This window comes from Macrobrachium rosenbergii, chromosome 8 (genome assembly GCF_040412425.1).
Source record: "Macrobrachium rosenbergii isolate ZJJX-2024 chromosome 8, ASM4041242v1, whole genome shotgun sequence".
NCBI lineage: Eukaryota > Metazoa > Arthropoda > Malacostraca > Decapoda > Palaemonidae > Macrobrachium > Macrobrachium rosenbergii.
This window is the reverse complement of record NC_089748.1, coordinates 44,091,053-44,116,980: the sequence shown is the minus strand read 5'-3', so window position 1 is coordinate 44,116,980 and position 25,928 is coordinate 44,091,053. Positions and strand designations below refer to the sequence as shown.

Sequence of the window (25,928 nt, the reverse complement as noted above, 5' to 3'; positions counted from 1 at the left end):
CATTTCACTAGAATTAGCAATTAACTGACCACAAAAACAACGAATAAACAGATCATTATTAGGTTTAAATTTCTTATTCCAAATCAAATACAAAAATACAATATTATAGTATTACCAAAAGTTTTTTTGTCATGTAATACTGGCCAGAGCTTCAAGGATGTATGCCTTTTACTTTCCCTCCATTCCTTTTGGTCATTTCCTACTTAACTGTACATTCTTAACCTTATCTTCCTCCAATTTCCATCTCTTATTTAAGAACAGATACTGTGAACAAGCCCTTTAAGTCTGGAACTCTGACTCAGTGGTCACATTAAACTAATTTAGAATAATAATGTGGGATTCTTTGTCATTTTACTGTAAAGCATCTTTTTGATAATAGTTTTGTTATTAAGTTTAATAAAGGCAAAAGTAGCGTTGTATGCTTCTTAAAATCAAAGAGGACTACAATGGTTTGACAATGCTTGGCAAACTCTACTAGATTTGTTTGATAAGATTCATCAGGGAGTCATGGGTGCTGCAATATCTGCTCACTCACTGTCTTATCTATAAGATATTAATCATATTCTCCATGAGCCAGCATACATATTTAGTAAGAGCAATTGGTTTTCAACCTGTAGACTGAATAACACCATTATCTGGTTTCTCAATACATATAACTAGCTATATTCCAACGGTGTACCACTACAGTATTTACAAGGTTTTATTGCTGATCTTTAATAACAATTCCATATCACTTTTAGGAAGGTGTTTTAATATCCTTAAAACTGATTCCTTGCCTGAGGTAAATGAGTCAGAGCTTGAAAGAGCATCTCTTAGTTCCCCCAGGGTGACCGGGCACTGCATGATCCTGTCAACCTTGCTCAGGTCAAGAGTATTTTAACAGTCACAATTTCTCATAAACTGAGGACAATATTCTCTACTACTGGAAGTTATTCAATACAACCTGGTAATTCCAATGAATCACTGTTTCATTAAATATGCAAGCAGAACAGAGAGATGATAATACAGGAATAACTGTTTGGATGATTAAAGGGAAATGCTTATAAAATGAAGTTGACTAAGTCTAGGATTACAGTCTGTTTCCAAGAGGCTTGGCCCACAGGAAGTGAGGCTCCCAAGCCTGAAAACCAGGACCCATGGGCGAGCATGGGTAGTGCATTTGTCAAGCCAAAAGAGGATCATCTTTGGACTGGGAAGGAGTGCTTTGTAAATGTGAAGACCACAAATGTGGGCTTGTGTAAACAATGGCTGACTCTACCTATGAATAAGTCATTAGGAATTTCCACTCTAAAATGTTCACGCTCAATTGCAGATGACGCATAATCATAGAAACACAACTAGATGTTTGATTCTAACAAAATCTAAAGGGATAATTATTTTGCAATTTTGTCTCTCATCTCTTCCAAAATTATATGTTTTAAATACATACAAATTTTCAGTGGGAGAAAGGAAAGACAAAGCAAGGTGCCAGTTAACTCACCCCCTTATTCATGATCCATTAAGGCTGCAATCCTGTTTAGCCATTTATCAAATAAAAGTGTTATTTTCAAAGAAATTATAAGGCCTCTCCCCAACACTACCGGAAATATAACTACGTACTTGTAATATTTTCCACAATACATTCAATTCTAATTATTACTCCCTACCTTTCTCTACAATACCAACCAACATAATATTTGCTACAATGATAAATGGAAGTTATACATTCCAATAAACTACTTTGGACAGGAAAATAGTACCCGATTTATGCAAGGGAACTGCAGCCAAGGAGCATCAACATTAAAGAGTGGCAGTCCTCACAAGGCTTTCTTGTGACTCTGGATGACCAAAGACTTAGACTAACATCATTTCTCTCTTGACGAACTGAAAAGAGCAAAGAAGATTCCTGCATGTCTTTCACTCCCTTAATAAGAAAAATAAAAAACTTAGAAAGGAAATCACTCGCTTTAATTACACTTTGTACAAAAATTTATCTGATAAATTTTTTTTAGTAATGCTTAACTGTAATAACAACACTTTTTTTGAGTAAACTGACAAAGAATGTATGTCATGTCTTCGAAGTGTTCCAGTAAAGAAGTCACTTGACAGCTAACAGTAATTTCAAAATTTCTTCCAGTTTTTATGCATTTCATTTTAATTAACTTTACCATAACTTTTATGCACATTTTTTCTAAATACTTACAGGTACGTATAAATATGAAATATATTTTGAAACTAAGCTTTAATTTTCTTACTCGACATCGAAAATCCTTACACAGGAGCTAGGTAAAATAAATATTTATGATCATCATATTCTTCAGTGAAAATCTTAAAATTCGACATGAACCCTCCATACTTCAGTGATGCTTACATTCTGACACCTTCTAATCCTCATAAAATCTCTTGACCCTGAAAAATTAAAAAAAACTTTAGTCATAGAGCACTAACTTTTCCAGCAACTGAACATTTATAATAGTTATACTGGAAATATAAAAAAGCTGGCAACAAACGCCCACTGTTTTCTAAAACAAAGCTGATCTTTTCATACAAATTCATCATTTATATAGTCTACATTCATGGTCCTTGAATATCCTATACACTGTAGTTTTCGTCTGACAGACAGCAGGAGGACATTGGCACTTCTAAGCAAGGGCCACCTGGATCCACAGGTACGCAACAATCACCTGGCCTACCTTCTGCATGGTCTGGATGGATGCTGCATAAGATCAGCAAGGCTGAGAAAAGGGACAGCTTCAAAAAAAATTAAAAACCCATTTTTTTCATAAAAATTATATGTTTTACCAAAAACCAATCATATATACTGTATAACCAGAATCACTATTAATATGCCGCTGATTATGAACTGCAAAATAAGTACTCAACCCTAGGCTCTGATGAGCTGGGGACTACAACCAAATGTGTGAGATGTACCTGATGGTAACACATGAAGTCCAAATCTCTAAAGATGATATATGAAAAATGCAGGATGGGAAATAGGATAATGCTTCTCATACGGGCAACTATCTACCCTGCTGCCACTCCTGGTCCTAAAGAATAAATGTCTATCCATTTATTAATGATATCTTTTAGATAAAAACTGGCAAAAGTTGACTGGACGTAGGTAAAAAAAATTGGTAAAGAGTTGACTGGCATCTCCAGGTACCTGCATTTAAAACTGTACTGACATTAGATTATATAAAGATACAAAGAAGGTCCTAAGAATACCTTGTCTGAGCCAGTACGAGTTTGTGTCTAGTAATCTACTTTCTCGAATACTCAACGAGGAAAAAGTCAAAAAGAATCTCTCAGAGATTCTCTGGTCCTCAACAGATGAGAGAAAACTGCTCTAACAAGGAAAAGAACATCCTCCTTTTCTCTGCAGAGATTCAAAGGAAGGGATGGCAAAGGGTGCTGCAGAACAGTCCCGACTGCCTGAATTTTGTGTCATCTTCAAGAGCTCAGCTGCAAATGACAATGCTATTGAATTCCAGTCATCTGTATGAGTGACAGCTGACTGGAATTGATTTGTCCTGAAGATGCAGAATCAAGAAGAACCGTCTTCAGTGGAGATAAGAATATGCTCTTATCCTACACAAAAATGCAATACCTACTATAACCCAACAAAACAACACATGACTGAGATCTAGAAAGGGCAAAATATAACACAGTAAACAAAATTCTAAAGGTAATTAAAATACAATATATTGTACCTCCAAAGCAAATGACTATTAATAGCATCATCAAAATAACAACAATATAAAGAAATCACTGAATTTAGCACCAATGCTAAAAGAAAACAAAAATAGAAAATCAAGTGTGATTTAATAAGGCTGAATACTTACAGGAAAACTGCAAAACACAACCTGTAACAGGTGATTATTAACACTTTCCATGAGAAAAGTATGAAAAGTGTGAAGAGAAGAGTTTGATTGGACAATGAGATCCAGAAACTGTGGACAATTAATAAGAATGAGAAAAGATGGAAAAGAGCCAGCCAGGTTCCTCAAACTGCCCAAGAAAACTGGCAAGAATTCTTGCAACGTTAAAACAGTTCAAGACACACAAAAGAATGAACAAATCTGTGACTAGCTTGGGAGGAACACATGTGTGAAGTCACTTCTAGCTATTCTGATTCTTCCGCCTTCAAGACAGAAGAATCAGATAAATAAGAGATGAATTTGACACTAAATATTACAGGTAATCATGACTGATGGGTTTTCATGAAGCTTTTACTTCTGATTAGCTGAAGTATTATAGTAGTTTAAAGAAAATACAACTATAATTTACAAATACTGTACTACAATACCATAATGAATTAATTAAGCACTGTATTGGGGTTTTTCTGGTGTCACAACCTACCATGTGTCATTCCGGTATACTATCTTGTATAATCAATAACTGGGCGTCCCATACGGAAAAAGCAAACGCATAGATACATAAAAATTTCAGCAACGATTCAGCTTTACACTAATCCCAATTACCTTCAGTAATATGCACCAAATATTTAACGTCAGCTCTCAATAATGACAGACTATAGGGAGACTCATTTCTTACCATATAGTGAAAGCTACATACAATTTTTCCACCACTTTTCTTTGATCATCTCTTATTTATCTGTTCTGCATGGAACTCACAATGTTCTAAGTCATTATTTTGTGTAATCCTACCTCCTTAAGTATAATTAACAGTGGTACAGTACTACAATATTGTTCCTGTCACATGGAATTAGAATTACATAAACACAAAGATTACTTACTGATAATTTGATCTTGCAGTAGTTCTTGGCTTCTTTTTTAGTTGTTTTCTAATATAATTTTTAAGTTCCTCTTGACTGTCTTCATATTTCTTCAGTTTTCTCTTTGGTATGTGTCTCAACGCATACTTCCAGTCACCTGTAATTCATAATCCATTAAATGCAAATAAAGCAACTATTTCTAAAATACAGCATTTTAATTAAACACACAAAAGGACCAATTACTTCTAAGAATTACAGAAGTAACAAAACCTGAGGATTTTAGGGTTTAGTTTTGGCACTCCATTAAAAAGATAGTTTGTTAACAATAAATCTACAAGTAAATTGTACAAAATTATACAATAATATAGGCAGCACCTAGAAAATCAATCACAGATGTGCTGACCACAGTATAAGATATTAAAACATGACAACAGAAGAAATAGGACAGAAGTGTGGGAAAAGGAGTAATCGAGAATACAGCACAATGGAAAAGGTGATTAACTAGTGTGAAAAGTAGAGGAATAAGACTTCTGGAGCATGGTATAAAAGTACAGCATGGGCAGTAATGGCAAAAATTGTCCGTTAGTCTTCATTCCAAAGAAACAAGAACATAGGCAGACTTTATGTTCAGGTAGCTTAACTAAGGGACTAACATGTAAAACAAAGAGGTTACTCTACACATTTCTGGATCTCATACAGCATGAAAACAAACAATATATGCATCAGGAAAGCAGAGATTACTGGAAAGACTCAATACGCTAGTGGTCAGTACCGAATTCTTTTTTGTTCATTATAGTTTACTGTAACCTATTCTCAGTGAACATCACACTTTATTAGGAAATGTAGCATGTCTGAAAGAAAAGGTTTGTAAAGTGTATGAATCAATTTCTTTTACCTTAGAGTGCCAAGAGAAAAATATTCACTACAGACCACATTGACTTAATTCTGACATGCATTTCTCACCTGTATGTTTCAAATCAAGCATTATGTTCAAGGTCTGATTGATTGTTAGACTTTTACCACCAAGACCCCAGTTAAGATACCTGCAATGTATGAAACATATTACTGTAAATTCTGAAGTACGAAAAAGGAGAACAATAATGAAAAAATTACAACAACTACACTACAGTAACACAAATACAATCATTCAGCCAATCAGTGCACAGCATTCAACTCCTCACAAACTAAACTTGCCTAACTGAGCAGTGGTTATTGGTAGAACACTTAAGACTGAGAATTTTGACCTCCATCTAATACTACCAACTAAGTCCTGTCTTGAAACTCAATGAAGGGAAAAACTCACAAGAGCACGTCCCATTAGAATTACCACATGCAGCAAATACAGTCAATGTTGCCAGTATAACTATACCGTTGCTGTCACCAGTTGCCAATGACTCCCAAGCTCAAGGGTATAAAAATTATTTAATTGTACTACAATATTGGTCATTCAGTGGTCATAACTCAGGCCAAGGAAGAATTCAGTTACTGTAGTTGTCTAAGACGGTCATGACATCAAGAACAATCTAGCCAATGTGTCCAGTCCAACAGCCATTCACTCTGAACGTACATAACTAACAACTGCTATATGTATATATATACTGCTCATTTCTCTGTCAACAATCACAATTCCACTCTGCATATGGAGTTGTTACATGTATATTATACAAATGACAAAGCACATATATGCAACATTGTCTTTAGGTATATTACTGAATCATTTTAGTTAAGGATGATAAAATTTTGTACATAACTTTGTCTCACTGCAACTGTAACTCTGAGCAACATGGGGCTTTTTTGGTTTCAAATATGCAACCCATTAACTAACAAACTACATAATTACATTACTGTACCTTTCTAAAGGAAATTTCTGCATCCGAATTCCTTCTTTCCTAGCCTTGGCCATGCTAAGTGGTTCAGAATCTGCGAGGTCTACTATTCCCCCTATGATATACACAGCATCGTGATCATACTCTGTTAATTCTTCCTTGCAGTGAGGACTGAGGTAAACAAGTTTTTCTTTGGGAAAGCAACTGAGATAGCTTTCTGGAGTGACAGTCAGGGGGAAGTCAAGCTGTTGAATAAAAGCAGAACACAAAGTCAGGATGAAGAATAAAGTAACACACAATTCACTGATTAGAATCATTCTAAAATTTTTGTATTTCATATCACAAAAATAAAATTCTTTACACAAGCCCATTCCTTTACAACAGCCTAATTAAACATATTACTGTACTGGCATGCAAACTTTCCACGGGACTGGTAAAGAATGATACAAAATAGTTTATTAAGATGACATGCAACACTCAAGTCTTTCTAAATTTCCACAAACAATGCAATCACAAACGACAAAGCCACTGACTTGACAAACAAACGTACTTACATCATACATTGTCGGAATGTAACGATGTAGCCTCTTCACAGTGTCAGCATTTTTCTCAGCATTGCAAAAATGTAGGTAAAATGGATCAGCATGAGTTCGGTTGGCAGCAAATGAGCCCTGGAAAATTTTTATTCTTATTAAGATAAAAAAAATGTCCAGTTATCATTATGGTATTTCAAATTGTCCAGCTCCACTATCAAGTAATGTATTAGTTACATTCAAGTTGAAGTTGTTCTCTGAGTAATTTAGACTGGCAAACTTTATATATCAACTGTTCCACATCTCTATAATTACTGAATTAATTTTACTCAATGAAAAGTATCCATTTTATCTGGCTTTGATCCAGATGAAGTACTTAATTTTCCTTAGAAAAAATTTAAAAAATTAAAATTCTGATGTAATCTTACCAATAAAACCCAGACTTTTTGTACATTTACAAGTAACTGCTTTGTTTTTCTGTTTTTCTGAAAACTTACATTAGGATTACTTAACAGTGTCTTAGCTTGACTGGACAAATCTATTCCAACACTAAAAATGGAGTTGTTCACATATTTATGGTCTACATATTGCTGATGTAAAAAATCCTAACTTCCCAAGTCTACAGCAGATATGCTCTGACTGCCCTCACGTGGAACAGCAGCCTCAGGTGAAACCAACGTGGATGGCAGGTCACCTGCGAAAGGAGACTTCTTGGCCTTGCTGGATCTCACATCATGATTGCCCCAATTCCACGTGATAGAGCCTGTGTGAAATTCTGCCACTCAATACTTTCCTGTGTTCTACTTGCATATACTCGTATCTGCACTCATCTCCAACCTCCCTTTTCACAGTTCTCATTCTAGCAGGTCTAGTCCGCCACCTCTTCTGTTGCCTACAACAGCCAAGCTGAAACTACATGTTCTATTTTCCCAGGGACTGTCTAAAGAACATGGACATGTCCAAGCCATCTCCAGCTCTCTTTCATTATTTTCTCATCTGCTTCTGTAAATTTCCTTACGGTATCATTTCTTAATCTAGCCTTCCTATTTGACTTACATATCTTCCTAATTTTTTTCTCAAAAAAAAATCTTTTCGATAAAACTGTAGTTTCAGTGTCATACCATAAAGCAATACCGACTGCATTAGACTCATATATAATCTTCCTTTCCCAAGCAATTTAAATCTATTTGATTTCCAAATCTTATTTACCCTGCCCAATGTTTTATTTGCTTTGAGTCATATTTTACTCTTGTTTTTTACTTATTAATAAATAAAAAATGGAGAAGATAGTTTTTTAAACATACCCCATAAATTGTGGTAAAAACATGAAAATACTAATTAAAAAAAGTTACTGTATGTTTAGATAAAAAATATGGAATACACATCTGAAACTAACAAAAACAAAGTCTGTAAATTTCTTAGTCATAGCAAACCTGCTACAACCTACTGCTGATAACCTTAACGGTACGAATGTGTATTACAGTAAGAGTAATATAAATCTGTTAGAATAAAAATCCATATATCATGTACATGAAACTGAACTGAGTTTTAGATACTAACCACAAGCTGATTTGCGCAGTTCTGCCGTTCCTTCGTACTCATGTGATCATCAAAGCCTAGATCAATAACGAGCGGCTGACCAAACATCATGGCCGACATAACTCGGCCATTGTGGTAGTGATTCATTGAGGCATCGAGAATTCGGAGAAACATAGTATTGCACCACAACCCATACTGTATATGTCCATCTTCTGATATGTAACGGTTGCCTGATCTAGGGGCAGATTCTCTTTCTTTTTCTCTTTCTAATTTTTTCAATTCCTTCTTCTGCTTCTCATTTTCTCTTTTCTTTTGGTTCAAAAATAAAAACCTCAAATACTTTTGTCGAGACGATCGAGATGGCTTTTCAAGGAGCTCTTCCCACTGTGCCGGTGTGAGTGTGTCTGGGACTTGGCCTGCATCTTGGCGTAAAAGCTCCACTTCTAATTCTATCAAGGCTCTTCGATCTATGGATTCATCTTCAGCTTCAGTTGCATGTTCAACATCACACACAGGTTTGGAAGCATTCGTGTAAGCCTCCTTACGTTCACTGATTGACATTTCATTGCTATTCGTAATGTCTGCTGAAGGTACTCTTACTGGTTCACACTCAATCTGCTTTGCTTTCGTACAATAGCACTGTACATGCAAACCTTGGTGTAGTAAAGGTAACTGTTTTATTGACTGAATATAATGCTTGTGAAAAGAAGGGTGTCTATGTGATCTCCTGAAAGACAAATGAAAATCAAATCAGTTTATTGTACATGAAACAAGTGCACTAAGAGACTTCAATCATACAGCTGCTTAAACTCGAAAATGAAAAGCAATCTACAACTGAATTATAAATTTGGAATAAAATAAGCAGCACCTCTGACATACAGTCCAACATCATTTACAAATTCCTTTTGTAAGAAATAGTTCACTAAGCTTCTTCCAATTTTATTAATGGGTAAACGTCAAGATGCTAAAACGAAAGAAAAAATTAATATATTTCAGAGTTTCATATCATGCAAAGCATTCTTTTCTTTTTTACAAACCAAAACTTCTAAATAAATGACCATAAGATCCTCTAGTAGCTGGCATTCTCACTATGACTAACACCACGAACACCGCTCTCATACCGCATTCACGTATGCAAGGCAATATCATCTAAAGGGCAAATGACATTTCAAATTAATTCTTGGGTCTGCATAAATTTACATATTGTCATTTTTGAAGCTGTTGACTTATAGGAAAATGATACCTTCTATACTAAGTAGGAATGAGGAAACGAAGCCTAATGGTTAGGTACTGGAAGTCATCGCAAAAACACCAAAGAAAGGTGACCTAACTGAATGAAGTAACGATAGAGGCACTGCACTTACACTGGTTGTGATGAAAATATTTAGGACACTCAGTCTCAATCAGCTACAGAAAGACATTGATAAAATACTTAGCAGAACAATATGGTTTTGGAAACAGCAAGAATTGCAGAGGTCAAATATTTGTGTTAAGAAATATTGTGCAGCAACGTAAGATACTTAAAAAACCCCTTTCGATGGCATTTACTGGTTACAAAAAGGCATCTGACAGCATGTAAAGGCCAATGTTACAAAATTTCTTACTGCTAAATATGTAAAGTTATTTGGAAGTACCCATAAACAAAGCAGTTCCAAAATTCATGTTAACAGTCTTGTCAAGGAAATGTTGTCACTTCTGCTGTTTGCCACTTTCACAGATTTTATCAAGAAAGAATACGGCTGTATGTGGAAGGGAAGGTTTAGACTGGAGTAACAAGAAACTTGACAGACTTATTTACAAAACTTCTTGAACAGAATGATTAATTTATCTAGAGAGCAAATCTAAGAAAACCAAAGTAATGAGGAAAGAGTTTACACAAAGAAATGAAATAACATTACAATAGTTGGAGAAAGAATAAAGAGGCTGAGTCCTTCAAATATTTAGAAACAATGAAATCCAATACAGATAACATGCTCTGTATGGCAATGGTCTGTCATTTTACAAATTTACTGAAAACAAATTACAATATTAGACAGTATATACATGTACAAGCATACCTCTTTACACAGAGTATTTATCAATTACACAATACTGTACTCTGAATTTACAATTAAAAATAGTAAATGCTTAAACTTACCATACACAGGAATATTGTAAAGAAGCTGAAGAGTATAAGCGTGCTGCACAGGACGGCATACGATACGAATAAGGGCTGCTGCACAGCACTGAAACAACTGCCCTCCCTATGACTCTGCGATGATTTGTCAGGCCCATCATCCTGATAAATTTGCTTCACCTGGCAAAAAAATATATACAGAATTTTTAAGACTGTTGAGACTTCACCTTGCATGCACAAAATAAAATAAGCCTCCCATTATAGTGAACTTTATATTGGAAAATCCAAACTTAAAATAGCAAAGTACCCTAGCTACCTGTCTGGGAGCTCGTAACCTACAAAAGAAAACCTCATGAACTACAAACTAGTTTAATTTGTTTAAACAAAGGTACTTCAAAGGTGAATCAAACATATTACATTTATGTAACTTGTATTTTTCCAAGTTATAAAAACCAGAGCATTTTGTGTAGGAGTCTTCCTCAGAGTAAACAATTGTTGACACTTGGTAACAAGGTTGTTAATTGGTGTTATGTTGGTGATTGGAGGGGTAATGCTTACTCACCTGCCACTTGGCCCACTCACTTTTTGTTTGGACTCTACCCTGTGCAGACATCTTACTGTACTCTACACTGCCTATGTAAGTTGAAGCTAATCTAGGTATTTGTTTGGTTTTTTATTGTTGGCCACATTTTGCAAGAAGTGTTCTAGTTAGTCTCCGCAGTGGAAGCGCTATAGGACGAAATTCAAGAAAGCACTCCTCTTTGTGTTTGCAAGCTCAAAAATAAAAACTGTGCATAACAAAACTCAGGCAATTAGCTGATGTAATGTAAAACAGTTCAATGACAAAAAATCTACTGCCTTTGGTACTGCCTATTTAAGCATTAAAACTACCTCATTTATCTTGAATTGTAAACTAGCCTATGAATCCTATCAAAGCCTAACCCATTCTAAGTTACAATGTATTACATACGCTGTCCTAAATTTCCAAAACCCCAACCAAGGAATTTGAACACCTCGAACATGCCAGCATTGCTACTAAAAATCTTGAAATATCCATGCAGCTTTTGTCTACTTTTATCTCGTAATGGCTGAGAAATCACCAGTGTGTGAGGTCTGCTGCCAGGGTAAGCAGTCCAATAAAAATATAGTACCTAGGATTAGCCTACATACTTGTCACTTTGTCACCTCAGCCTACTGTAGGTTACTTCTGTTACCATTTTAGGCAACTGCACTCTTCCTGTAACAGGTTTACCACAAATGTACAAGTCTCAAGTTGAAATAATTTTTGTACAGTAATATTATTACTTATTATTATTCAGTAGATGAAACCTATTCATATGGAACAAGCCCACAGGGGCCCTTGACTTGAAATTTAAGCTTCCAAAGAATGTGGTATTCAGCAGGAAGAAGCAAGAGGAAGTAAAGGAAAATATTTATTAAAAAAGAAAAAATAAATTAATAAATAGATAAAAATGCATGAGGAATAGTATTAGGGGCATTGTCGATTGATCTTCTGAAGTTCCAACTGCACGACATCCTCTGGGTAGCTGTTCCACAGTCCAATGGTGTGAGGAATAAAGGACTTCCGGAACTGAGAAGTTCGACAACGAATTCCTCTCAGGTTTTAGTTCAGGGCTAGGCTAACTCTGTTCATTTATATGCTACATTCGTTTACATCACTTACGCACGTGAGCAATATTAGCCTAGGGTCATGTCGCTTCTAAGAGACAAGATTCTTTCTGATGTTACACATTAGCCTATTTAATGAATGTTTTGTCATTTGTGCATACTAGTTATGCTAGGCATAAAACCTGAGTCTGAAGTAAAGTTTTTCTGATAGCCTAGGCCAACCTAGGCTATAATAATCTCCCATGAATTTCAAAAGTCATTTCCAAACCAAATTACAACCAAGGTCTACATCAACTTCACCCAATTTTAACAATAAAAAAAAAAAAAACAGGTAAAATGCAGAGTAGGCTAAGAGGTCAAGAATTATTTGGGAGGGGGTTAAAGGGGAGGGAGGGCATAGCCCGCCCATCCAGCTTAGGACACACTGTCCAAGGTTAGGTTAGGAAAAGGAATATCTAGTTAGGTCATACTCCTTCTGAAATGCCTACTAGGCCTACATTCACTCTGCTTTCATTCCAAAGAAACACTAGCCTAGTGGGAGCTCAACACTTTAGGGTCAGGTTGGGTTAGCCAAGGCCTACAGCCTAGCCCTAGAAGGTCCGTAGGACTCGATGAGGATAGTGTTCGTTTCCAGTCCGAACACCCCTACTCGATTTTTTATTATATCTTTCGACACTTCATAAAAAATTGAAAATATTCTATATATATGGTTCCTGCAAACTAATATTTATCACAAAAATAAAATATATATAAATAATTGAGGATTTTTTCTAAGTTTCAATTTTGCAAAATGCACTTAGGGACCATTTGAAGGGACATTTGATCCCCCAGGGGCTAGTATGAAACACGACGAAATACATTTGACCCCCCAGGGGGTAGTACTAAACACGGCAAAATACATTTGACCCCCCAGGGCCTAGTATGAAACATGGCAAAATACATTTGACCCGCCAGGGGCTAGTGCTAAACACGGCGAAATACATTTGACCCCCAGGGGCTAGTACTAAACACGACGAAATACATTTGACCCCCAGGGGATGGTACTAAACATGGCGAAACAGCGTTGATAAATCACTGTTTCGTCGTGTTTAACACTAGGGTATTTCTAAGTATCAGCTCCGTGCCTGCTTTTACCTTGGAAACTGGTTTTTTCTATACTGTCATGGCTTCTGATACTGGCGGTGCATTCGCTTGTTGTTGGCCAAATGGAATGTCCCTTCGCCGTGTTTAGTACTGGCCCCGGGGGGGGGGTGGTACCCATACGTTAACAAGTTATTGCACGGGATATGAACCGTTCCAAACAGACGTATATACCCGTACTCTGTCTAGTGAGGATCGCGTAAGGAAACCCCTCGTTGGGTGGACGTCAGGGGTTAATTACAGGTTAATTACATTCGTGCGACAAAAATTGAAGGTAAATCCATAATTAGCAACCCAAAAACCCGTAGAAACAGTCAGGTTGGGAGGAAATCGCCGCCACGGAGCTACTACTTAGACCTACCAATATTAGGTTTAGCCCTCGCGTGGAACTGGAGTTCGGACCAGAAACGAACTTCTACCCTCGACGACAGCGCCCTAGGCCTATCATTGGTTACAATAGGCCTAGTGCCTATCATAATCAGTAGCCTAATGCAACTTAATCCCCTTCGGATTGAACTTTATAACATATATAGGCTAGCCTAGGCTACAAAAGACGGTGAATATTATAAATATATAAAGAAAACATATTAACATAAACTAAAACCGTAAAATAAGGCGGTAAATAGGCCTATGCCTATACCGGTGAGTCTCGTTTACCTTTTTTTAACCCTTTTTTATTTAACCCCAGGCAAAAACCTAAAATACCCAGCCATTAAATTTAAAAATATAAATGTTGCAATGCAACACGTTACTCAGAACTTGCGGTATACGCCTATACAACCAATGGGCGTTCAACAACATCGCATCGAGGAGCCTAGGCCTATTGCCGTCATATTATACCATATTATAAATATAATAAATTAATAAAACTATTAATAGCCAAAATACCTCTTGACAGACGTTAGTTATTATTATTTCAATAATATGAGGGACATAGACTGTATATTATGCTTTACTGATGGACTCATGGAAGAGTAATGCTTACGGTAATGTTAGTAGTACTACGAGAGATTTGCCTATCTAACGGCTCCCTGTCGCGTTGTAGTTTGGCTATTATTATTATTATTATTATTATTATTATTATTATTATTATTATTATTATTATTATTATTATTATTATTATTATTATTATTATTATTATTCGGTAGATGAAACCTATCTCTATGACCCCACCAAAGCGGCCACTGACTTGAAATTCAACCTTCCAAAGAAAAGAATATAGTGTTCATTAGGAAGAAGTACGAGGAAGTAAAGGGAAATACAGAAAGAAGAGATACCACTTATTAAGAAAAATTATTAATAAATAGATATAAATGTCTTAAGATGCAAGAAGAATAGTATTAGGGCACTAATGCATTGCATTTTTCCTTGAACTTCTGAAGTTCCAACTGCACGGCATCCTCTGGGAAGCTGTTGTATGTATTTAAGGTTAATATTCCTATTTTACCTGTGTATTAATGGTTTTGTTTTTTTTTATTTTCAATTACTTTTCATCTAAAATTTGTGAAATTAAAATACTGGCAAATAATTCGTTCTTATCTTCTTGGTACGTCAACAGTACGCAACCAGTTTACTCCTGGTACTATTGTGTAGTAGGTTATAAAGTGAAAAAATGGCTCTAAGCATCTTTTTTCCATTTCACATTGTAAATATGTGGTTTTCACTTTTCAGTCTTTTCCTGCTATTTGTTTCCAGCGTATTTATTCCACATCTGCTCATTAACATTGGTTTTCCGTTTTTCTGTGGGTTTCCTTTATATTCCTTTTGAATTTCCACCAAATGTTCAAGGATTACCTCTCAGCGATTTCTCAATGCTCTCTATGCTCCTTTTTTTTTTTTTTTTGTCCCAGCCGTTTATTCTTTTTCTCAACCGTTTTTCTTTGAGCTGCTTAATTTCAGATAGATTAGGTCTAGTTTTTTTCTGGTCAATTTCTGGGTGAGCAGCAAAGCTACATATTCACGGTTTATGGTTGAGCAGGCGCTCCGTTGTATTTTCATCTGCAAGTTTCTGATTTTCACTAACTCGATTATCAAACCAATTACCGCAGTCTGCACAAAACTAGTTTATGATGGGGCATACTGGTTTTCTGAGATGCTCAAAATATTCTGTTTAATAACCTAAACTAAAGTTGGTTATGCTGAAACTGTTTTTATTAAATAGAAATTCAGAAGCCTCAAACTACAACGGTAACACAGTTTGTAGCTTGTTTTTACTTGAATTTATCTTGTAATGGTACGGTACTGTAATGAAAATGTGCTAATTCCTGTCATAATGCCAGGTTTCTAGACAGTCATCAAAGGTTGTAGCACAGGATACTGGAATAGAACAGTGTTTCTTTTATATCAGGTGCGCATGTGGTTTATGTTTTATATAGCCGCCTTGAGAAAGAAATTTTGTTTTTGTGAGTGCCACAGAGAAATTCAGATACGAGTTGCTAGTTCTTGAGAGTTGTCGATTTGCCTGTTATAGCGTACTTTTCTTAAGTACAACCACACTGACTCAGGTTCCTGGTTCCTCTATGGCCTGGCCACAGTTCCTGACCGCAGGCACGCTACTTGACTATTAAGAAGAAGAAAAAAAAACACTGTTTACATCGCTGTCCAGTGTAAAATAGTATGTCGGATTTTAATGTGATAAAAAAGATAGTATTTCCATGTTTGGAAATACTATGGGTGCAAAGCGTTGGCACGAAACGAAAGTTAATTCTCATTAGCTATAATCCACCCTGACTGTAGTATGTTTTACTATATTTATATACGTTTCTGTCTTCCATTACTTTCTCTGTGGTTTTCAGTCCCTTCATCTTATTTTTTTTATATTCACCCCCTGAAGGCTTTTGCACTAAAAAATTTGTTCTGTTGCTTCACGACTCATGTGTTCATCTTTTCTTTTAAACATACTTTAGTTTCAGTATGTTTTGTCTAGCAGTCATCATTATTACTGCCTATGTCGTACCTAATCCATCAATATATTTCTAATGCTTCCATTCATGAACCTCAACTAATCATCCCTTCATCCTCTGTAATCTTTTCAATTTCCCTCTCTTCCTCCTCCTCCTCTTCCTCCTCCCCCTCCTCCACCACCTTCTTCTTCTTCTTCTTCTTCTTCTTCTTCTTCTTCTTCTTCTTCTTCTTCTTCTTCTTCTTCTTCTCCTCCTGCTCTTGCTCCGTCTCCTCCCCCCCTCCCTCTTCTTCTTCTTCCTTTCTTCTTCTCCTCCTGCTGCTCCTCCTCCTGCTCCACCTCTTCGTCCTCCTCCCTCTCCTTCTATCCCTCCTCCTCCTCCTCCTCCTCCTCCTCCTCCTCCTCCTCCTCCTCCTCCTCCTCCTCCTCTTTCCTCTTCTTCTTCTTTTGAAGGACGTATGAGGTCGCCACTCGGGTCTTCCTTCTCATTTTTGGATTACTCTCCCCTTCTCTTTCAAGGCTTGGCCACAAATTGCTTTCTCCAGAAAAAGAAAGGCACACTTTAACGCAATAACATCATGACACTCGTCCTTGTAAGGCGTAGAGTTTACACTGCAGTTTCTCAATCTCACGACTTTTATTTCTCCTTGATAAACTTATGATGAAAACCAGGTTATAATAAGAGGCAAAAAAAAAAGGCTATGTGCAAGTTGAATGCCGTAGAGAAACGTCTGTTAGATTCGTTAAAACTGCCGTTATAGAAGGGAGAAAATTTCTGGAGAATGCAGTATCTTCACTGCAAATTGTATCATGGTGATGAAGCTTAATTTTTAATGAAACATGTACAAGAGTCTTCCTATTAATAATGATAATAATAATAATAATAATAATAATAATAATAATAATAATAATAATAATAATAATAATAATAATAATAATAATAAATTCACTAAGAAGAATGGCCGTCTGGATGCGTAGACTAAGATATTGATTGCTAGTCAGATGTTAAATTTACCTCAATTTTTGTTTCTTTTTCTCTCTCACCCTCTCTCTCTCTCTCTCTCTCTCTCTGCTCATTCTGTATGTTTATTGTGAATTGTCGAGTTGTCGCCATGGTAACAGCCTACCTTTTATATAACGCATGATTATTCTTAGCATCCTTTGGTAATAAATCCTTGTCATCCAATTTCAGTGTATATAAAGTTTATTTTCCTATAAGAGAAAGTTATTCTTTGACCAGTACTTGCATTACGTTTCATAAGAAGGTGATGTACGAGGTTAGGCAAAAGGGCTCTCTCTCTCTCTCTCTCTCTCTCTGCTAATTTATGGTAAGTCTACTCTTTCCAATTTCTTTCTTATAAAGGTTGTTATATTAATTACCTCTTTAGGCCTATATGGACGCAGGTTTCGCTTCGCTTTTAAATATCACGTGGTTTGTATATATTAGTTACCTCTGTAGGCTTACATGTATACAAGTTTCGCTTTGCTTTTAAATATCATGGGTTTTTATATATTAGTTACCTCTGTAGGCCTACATGCATACAAGTTTCACTTTGTTTTAAAATATCATATGGGTTTTATATTAGTTACCTCTGTAGGCCTACGTGCATGCAAGTTTCACTTTGCTTTCAATTATCACGGGTTTTTATACTAATTACCTCTTTAGGCCTACATGCATACACCTTTCGCCTTGCTTTTAAATGTCATGTGGTTATTATATTAGTTACCTCTTTAGTCCTACATTGATGCAAATTTCGCTTTGTTTTTAAATACCATTTGGTTTTTAGTTACCTCTTTAGACCTACATGGATGCAAGTTTCGCGTTGTTTTTAAATATCATGCGGTTTTTAGTTACCTCATTAGGCCTACATGGATGCAAGTTTCACTTTGCTTTCAAATATCATGGTTTTTTATACTAGTTACCTCTTTAGGCCTACTTGCACACAAGTTTCGCTTTGCTTTCAAATATCATGTGGTTAGGTGTCGTACCAAACATTCCGAAGCCATTTTTCCTTCTAAAGTAAGAAGTAGGCCTGACACTTTTTCATGCGACGTAACGTGCCCAGGAGAAATGAAAGGTTGATAAATATAGTACCTTCCGTCCTACGCCGAGAAAAGAGAAGAGGATCCTCATAAACATTAACCGGATGCCAGCTGTCTTCTCTAAAGGATGCCAGACAAAAGAAGAGTCTGATAAAAATAGATGTTTTATTAAAACAGTCGTTCCTGTAAGCAGTGCTCTCTCTCTCTCTCTCTCTCTCTCTCTCTCTCTCTCTCTCTCTCTCTCTCTCTCTCTCTCTCATTGCTCTTGTCTGCACAGGTTGGGGGAGTCGGGTTGGAGCGCGAAGTGTAAACCTGCCCCTTAAAAGAAGGAAGTCTGTAGGCAATGGAAACAGAGAAAGCAAAGGGGATTCCTAAGCCTACCGAACCATCACATCAATAATAGTTTTTCCATTACACTGAAACGAGCAGATACATCAAATAAATGACTAGAATGAAGAGCAAATATATATTAATTAAAAGCCAGAATTACTGTAAATGTTACTCGTAACCTGAATACAATTGGGCGGATGTTAATTTCGCATTTTCCAGCTCTAATGAACTTAAATAACTTGGTCAATTTCGCGAAATCGAATCAGACACTCTCGTTAACTTTAATGGGAATTAAAATTGACGTCCACCAATTGATTCATTTGGCCTGATGAACGCGGAGTCCGAAAAAAAAATAAAAATCATAGTCAGTTATTGTTCCCCTTTCATAAATATGGGAAACCATAATCAATTGATTTTTCTCTATCACAAACCTCTGATAAATATATCTGAATTTGAAAGGTATGTGTGCTGTATGTATGAACTGCAATAGACTTATCCCTCTCGAGATCAGGTCGGCAACGTGACTTTATTTAGATTACTCGGGATGCGGGTTTGAATCCCGCTGCCGGACATCAGAATAACTTAATTTTTTGGCATTTGGACCTAATTAGGCTTTGTAGTAACGAGCGTACCCAAAAAGTGTGAAGAATTCGAGACGTTAGGAGAGCATTGTGGTTATTACTATTACATGGGAAAATAATGCTATTATTTAATCCAGAAGGGTGGAACTTGAGTGGACAGGAACCACTGGTTCTCCTGGTTCCTGGTTCTTAAGCGCCACATTGGCTGGCCTACAGTTGCGTCCACACTGCGCTGTTCGTTTTGGGTACAGAGCTATTTAACTTGAAACAGTTTTACTCTATAGCTTTTTTCTTTCATGCTGTTATTATATTATTTAAACTGGCGCTGGATTCCCTTGTTATTAAATTTTAATAATCGTCCTTAGCGTTACTTTATTTAGTAGTTTAATTTCTACCGATGGAGATTCTATCCCAGGTTCTCGAAGAGGTTTGTTTACAACCAAACCTCTTCTTCATCTTGTTTCTGTGTGTGAGATTTTACCTCCCATAGTTCGAAGCCGCGAAGAAAGCAAGGCGAACGAACACTGTCGTAGTTTTGAAATAATTACTTTTATAGTCTAGCCATTTTCGTCGTTTGGGAAATACATAATTTAAAATGTTTCCGAAGTGGGTTTGAAATTATAGACGTTTTTTGACAGAATTTATTATAAATAATAATATACATTATTATATTTTAACAATAACTTGGACGTTTCCGCAGTCCTCGTTAATTTCATTGGAGCTTTTATTTCCCAATCGTAACAGTTCAAATACTTAATTTTTCGTCTTAATGCGTTTTCTGATCTTTTATTCACACAGTTTATCGTCAATCTATGAATGCAGCTGATTGTCCACTACAAAAATAAAGCCATTTTTCTTTTAGTTGTGTTTTTTACTCTATCATCTGAAATGAAAGTAAAAGCCTTCGTTTTTTTTCTGCTAATGTAAGAACAAAAGAAGTGGTCAGCTAATACGTAATAAGAGCAACAACAAAGGAACTAATAAGAGCTATAGTACTAATAAAAGGCCAATTACAAACACTGAGGATATTGGAAAAGTAAGGCAAAGCTGATGGAGGATTAATATTTTTGATCAAACACTCTTTTGTTTCCTGTGACGAGAAAAGAAGGCGATTAATTTCCTAATTGCGGGGAAGGATATTGAGGGAGAATTGGGATACTAAAAGCCCTGCCTCGTCTCTCTCTCTCTCTCTCTCTCTCTCTCTCTCTCTCTCTCTCTCTCTCTCTCTCTCTCTGTAGAGCCACTTATTAAGAAATAGGCCTAAGGCCTGAGGTTTGTAGCCTATATGTGTGTGTGTACCAACGTACAGCTGGCTGGCTTAATGAGTGTAGGCCCAGAGCCAAGGCCATCTCTCTCTCTCTCTCTCTCTCTCTCTCTCTCTCTCTCTCTCTCTCTCTCTTTGTAGAGCCACTTACTAAGTAAATAGGTCTAAGACCTGAGATATATATATATATATATATATATATATATATATATATATATATATATATATATATATATACATACCAACATACAGCGGGTTGGCCTACCAGCTGTACGTTGGTACCGGCGTCTACTGGGGTCAAGAAAAAGGGCATGGGACTAGCAACCTCATCCTGAAGCCTTGTCAAGAAACCAAAACAAGGTGCCAGTGGCGAATTTGAATTAAAAAAAAACCACATACGTACGAAAGAAAAAACAGCACTTGTACATAAAAACATCCCTTTCTAATAATAAAGGAAATTCAATCTATTGTTTTTACGTCACGATGTTCAAAACATGTTTTGGTGATTTTCTGTTTTTTTTTTTCTTTATATTTTCTTTTTGTAATTTCTTTGTCAAGGCTGAAGAATGGAGATAGCGTTTACTCCAAAACCGGTTTTCATTATAAATTAACCGTATACTAGGTAGAAGCTCTATTTTTGTTTTTGTTGTCTAGGGCCATTTTCCACAAGATGAATCAGTTTCACATATATATATGTATGTATGTATGTATGTATGTATGTATGTAGAGCCTCGATGGCCAGGTCGGTAGAACAGCAGCTTCGGACTTCATAAAGGTCTGTGGCGCGGGTTCAAATCCACAGCCGACTGGTCAGAGAGGCGGGCACTTCACTATCTGTGTAGACACCCCGGGATTATGTATGTAATCAACAGATGGGTTTGCTAAAAGCAAATGGGTGTTACAGACCAATATACACACAAACAAAGCCACTCCAGCATCTTCTAAAAACATAACAGACACCTCACAAGTCTCGAACTGTCGACCTAACGGCTCAACTCTCCTTACTGCTGGGAGAAAGCGAGTTGGTGATTTGGTACGATATAAGTACATGCGCTACCGGGGTCCAAGCGATGTCAGGCAGGGCAGCCGATCGAGACTACAGTCTACCCCAAAGCCAAATCAAAGTCCTTCAAAAGAGGGCATCGTGCTTACCCCATACAAAAAAAAAAAAAAAAATGGGAAAAAGCACGTTAAAAGAAGAGAAGATGTATGTATGTATGTGTGTGTACTTACATACGTACGCTTGTCAGTCATCACAAGAGAAAATTGAGTCAAAAGTTAGTTATGTAAGCGCAGTCATCATCTTGGAAAGCCGTTGGCTCCCACATCCAGAAACTGACTTGGTTGGCTTCTGTCTCTCTTTTATTTCCTTTCACTCCATCTCCACATTCTTTAATTTCTTCTTTGGCTTCTTCTTCTGTTAGGATTTCTCGGGAAAGGAGTTATTTTCCTTTGTGTCTCTCTGAAGCCTCCTGAAAGACAGGAAAATAACTGAGATTCTTTAAATTATGGTGAAAGCTAGTCAGAACAGCAGCATTCGATAACAACAACAGTAAAGTTTAACTACAAATCTTTACTGCCTCATTTGCTTGTACCAAGAAAAGTAGCGCAGCTGAGACGGGTGGTTAAAGCATTGAGATAAACACATGCACACAAATATATACACCCACCCACCCACACAGCAGCCTCCCCTACCCATCCCCCCCACACACAGACTCATGTCTGTGTATGTGGAAATGTAAATGAGTAATTATTACAATAAAGGTGTGTGTGTGTGTGTGTGTGTGTGTGTGTGTGTGTGTGTGTGTGTGTGTGTGTGTGTGTGCGAAGGTGTTTGAACAACAAGGATAAAATATTTTTCACTTATAATTTAAACTGGAAGAAAAAAACAGAAAAATAACATTTCAAAGGTCAAAGAAAGGAATTGAAATGTAACTTCAGAGCAGACACAGATACTTTAATCAGCGGCAGAGTACCCCTTCGTTATCATCAGGGGACGAGTCTCATTAATTACCTAAATGAAAGCAGGGTCAGATTAGAGGGGAATTTCCCTAGACGATTTATCCTAGATGTGGATTAGTCACAAACAGTGGGCCGTGATTATAAAGTAATGCATACCTTCGGACGCCAGTAACTAGATAAACAATTGGGCCTAAGAAGCTTTCTATGCTTGGTAAAGAAATGTCTCACCATTAAGTTTCTGGAGTTTATTGTGTCCCTGAAACTGAGCATATCCTAGACAGATAAACAATTAGGTCTAGGAAATATTCCATGCATAATAAAGAAAAGTCTCGCCATTAGGTTTCTGGAGTCTGTTGCGTGTTCTTGAAATTGAGCTTATTTTAGATAGATAAACAATTAGGTCTAAGAAACTGTCCATGCATAACAAAGAAATGTCTTTTCAATAAGTCTGTAGAGTCTGTTGTGTAATGCTGAAAGGCATAACGCTGTTATGTTGAGACTAACACACTGGGCTTCTAAATGTCCCAGTTTTTCTTGAAATATATAGGTGGATTTGGGAGGTTGTCTTCTGATACTGGGCACTGCAATTAGACTGTGTCGACTAGCGATTATCTTGATTATTTTGAACATTAAGTACACAAAAAAAAAAAGTTCTTGGCCTCTACCAGACCAGTTATTGAGTTAGCTTTAAAGCTGACGAATGAACAGGAAAAGATCATTTACATTGATTTATAAAAAAATTATAAAAATTAACCTAGTAATGGAATAATCTCCATGTGCTCATACACCTGAATTAGTAGGATATTAAAGTTAGTAGTGTTTCAAGAATAATTTTCTTTTATCCAGCTTTTCGTTGAAAATATAATGTATTTTGACAATTAAAAGGTATAAGCACCATCAGCAAATACTTGCTTCATATTCATTACCAGATCAAAAAGTTGAAATTGAGGATGGAATATGTACGAGACAACTCGGAATCGAATGTAATTTACAATAGTAAAGATTTGAAAACTACATCAGAAACCATACATTTTCATTTTGCCATCCACTTTATCGAGTCGAAGTACTATATAAAATTATTATTTAATGAGACAGAAGATTGAATATCTATGGTATAATAGCTGGGTTTCAAAGCATAAGGTACTAAAGAGAGAGAGAGAGAGAGAGAGAGAGAGAGAGAGAGAGAGAGAGAGAGAGAGAGAGAGAGAGAGAGAGAGAGAGGCATTAATCCATTTAGAAAGTCATCCGAACTCACGCCATAATGAGATTCTCCATTGACCAGTTTATGGTGTCAATCAGGTCTCCAGTTTCAAGAGTTATCCAATTTTAAACTTTTTTTTTTTGTCATATGGATAATTTTTCATGTTAGAATTTTCACTAATGTTCCATTATATTCATAATGAGCTAAAACGGAACAGTTGCCAAAGTACTGTCCGAACAGTGGAAGACGAAGAAAAACCCGAGGTAGACCTATATATATATATATATATATATATATATATATATAAACGCGTTCGTATATGTTGAGGGAAGATTTCTGAGTAAATGGGTTTCTGAATAACGGCCGTTGATTGAAATACTAAGACTTTTTTTTGGATATCTGTTCGCCTAAATGGTTGAGCCGTCTAACAGAGGAGAAATAAATAGATAAATAGATAAATAAATATAATTATGATTACGGTAAACAACTTGGAAAACAAGAAAAGTCGAGCGGATTTCAGAACTGTTGTATAAAGACTACCATCGAAGGAAAAACAAAAGAATGCAGTGAGCGTTCAGAAAATATGTTCCAGTAGCGCAAAAGCATTTATTTATATATATATATATATATATATATATATATATATATATATATATATATATATATATATACATACATATAATAAACAAACACGGAGCAATATATTTCCAAAAATCTAACCTGTCTTCTTTTATATACCCAGTGACTGCTTTTCCCAGTCCCCGTAGACTAAGGTCGGGCTGGGGTGTAACAAACTTTCAGACTCTTCTTCCGCTTGGTTGTACTAGGAACTTTGATCACTGAGGCCATCATAAATTGTCTGGGGGTAACGTTTGAGCTTTTAGAAATATTAGAGAGAGAGAGAGGTGGCATTCGAATGAAATTCAGTTCGTAAATGTTGGCAGACCAGCTCCTGAACGATTCGGGTAAAAATTCATAGAAGCTTGAAAATTCCATTTTCTGGATGAGAACGGCATACGAAGGTATATATAAGTATTTCTAAAGGTAGTCTGGAATTACTGCTTCCAGTCCTACCCATGACCTCTGAATTATGCATATTTTTCATTAACATTTCAGCCTTCTTTCTCTTCACGTGACCAACCCACACATTTGGAAGCGATCAAACTCATTCCCACTTTCAGACCATTTGCATAACTATTACTATCCGTTACCTATACTACCAGTCAGCCACCCGTTCCAGTTTCCACTTTTCCATCATCTATCTTATCATTCATTGTTCTATACTCAACACGGATTCCACTTTCCTCTCATGACGAACATTTCTCGTACACATTTTCCACCTAGTCTGAACTCGCCCTCTTCTTTACCTACAGACACCGAGGTAACTTTGGGTAAAAAGCGCATTACACGGCCTCCAATTTCCTAGAAATTTCTTTACTACTCAGTTCGAAAATTGGAAAAAGAAATTCGACGTCTTTCCATCGGCAGGAGAGCTATTCAATTAAAGGAGTTGATAGAAAGAATGAAAAAAAGAAAGAAAGAGACTTGTCGGAACGAAATTAGCAGTCCATCCCCCGAGGCTTCTCAGTGGGGAACGTCGTAGGCTTAACAAGAACAGGATATATATTTGATTCATAGTCTATTTCATATTAAAAGATCTCAGTAACCTATATTGACTATGGACTGTTTAAAATGTAAGCATTTCAGTATTAGATAATGACCTTTGAAGGAAGGACCGTGTTAATAATAATAATAATAATAATAATAATAATAATAACCTCTGCCACATAAGAACCCTGTAGATGATATTATCCGGAAACCGTCAAGTAATATAGCCATCATTAATGAACCATGCGACCCTCAATCTCTCTGGAATTGGAATGACGCTTGAGCACTCTTTGGTGACGACGTCAGAGCAAGTAGGAGGAAATAGATTAGCTGTAGATTCATCAAAATATTCCGGGAACGATTTTTCGTTATATATATTAAATGTTATTGATCTTGGACGGTGATGTTAGGCTATAGATCTACATAAGGCTGTGTATGGTTGGTCCACAGTCGAAAGCTTTAGGCTCAAGGTACTGTGAACTGGTCCTAAAGTTAGTCATATTCAGACGCTGTAGTCTCATAGCACTATAGTTATTCTTA

The 25,928-nt window shown here is 36.4% G+C and overlaps 1 protein-coding gene across 2 annotated transcripts; it reads right to left on the bottom strand.

Annotated features, from left to right (window-relative positions):
* Positions 1-1,929: 1,929 nt before the first annotated feature.
* On the bottom strand, positions 1,930-14,567 carry rswl (roswell). Of its 2 annotated transcripts, none has more exons than XM_067107633.1 (8): positions 14,483-14,567; positions 10,750-10,908; positions 8,634-9,339; positions 7,095-7,211; positions 6,565-6,785; positions 5,678-5,757; positions 4,736-4,871; positions 1,930-2,388 (listed from the first exon to the last, which is right to left on the bottom strand). In XM_067107633.1, the coding sequence occupies exons 2-8, from the start codon at positions 10,887-10,889 to the stop codon at positions 2,364-2,366; spliced, it is 1,425 nt and encodes a 474-aa protein (XP_066963734.1). In that variant the 5' UTR covers positions 10,890-10,908; positions 14,483-14,567; the 3' UTR covers positions 1,930-2,363. The 2 variants fall into 2 exon arrangements, with proteins under 2 accessions (XP_066963734.1, XP_066963733.1); XM_067107632.1 differs by having other exon boundaries at positions 14,386-14,500.
* Positions 14,568-25,928: the final 11,361 nt, after the last annotated feature.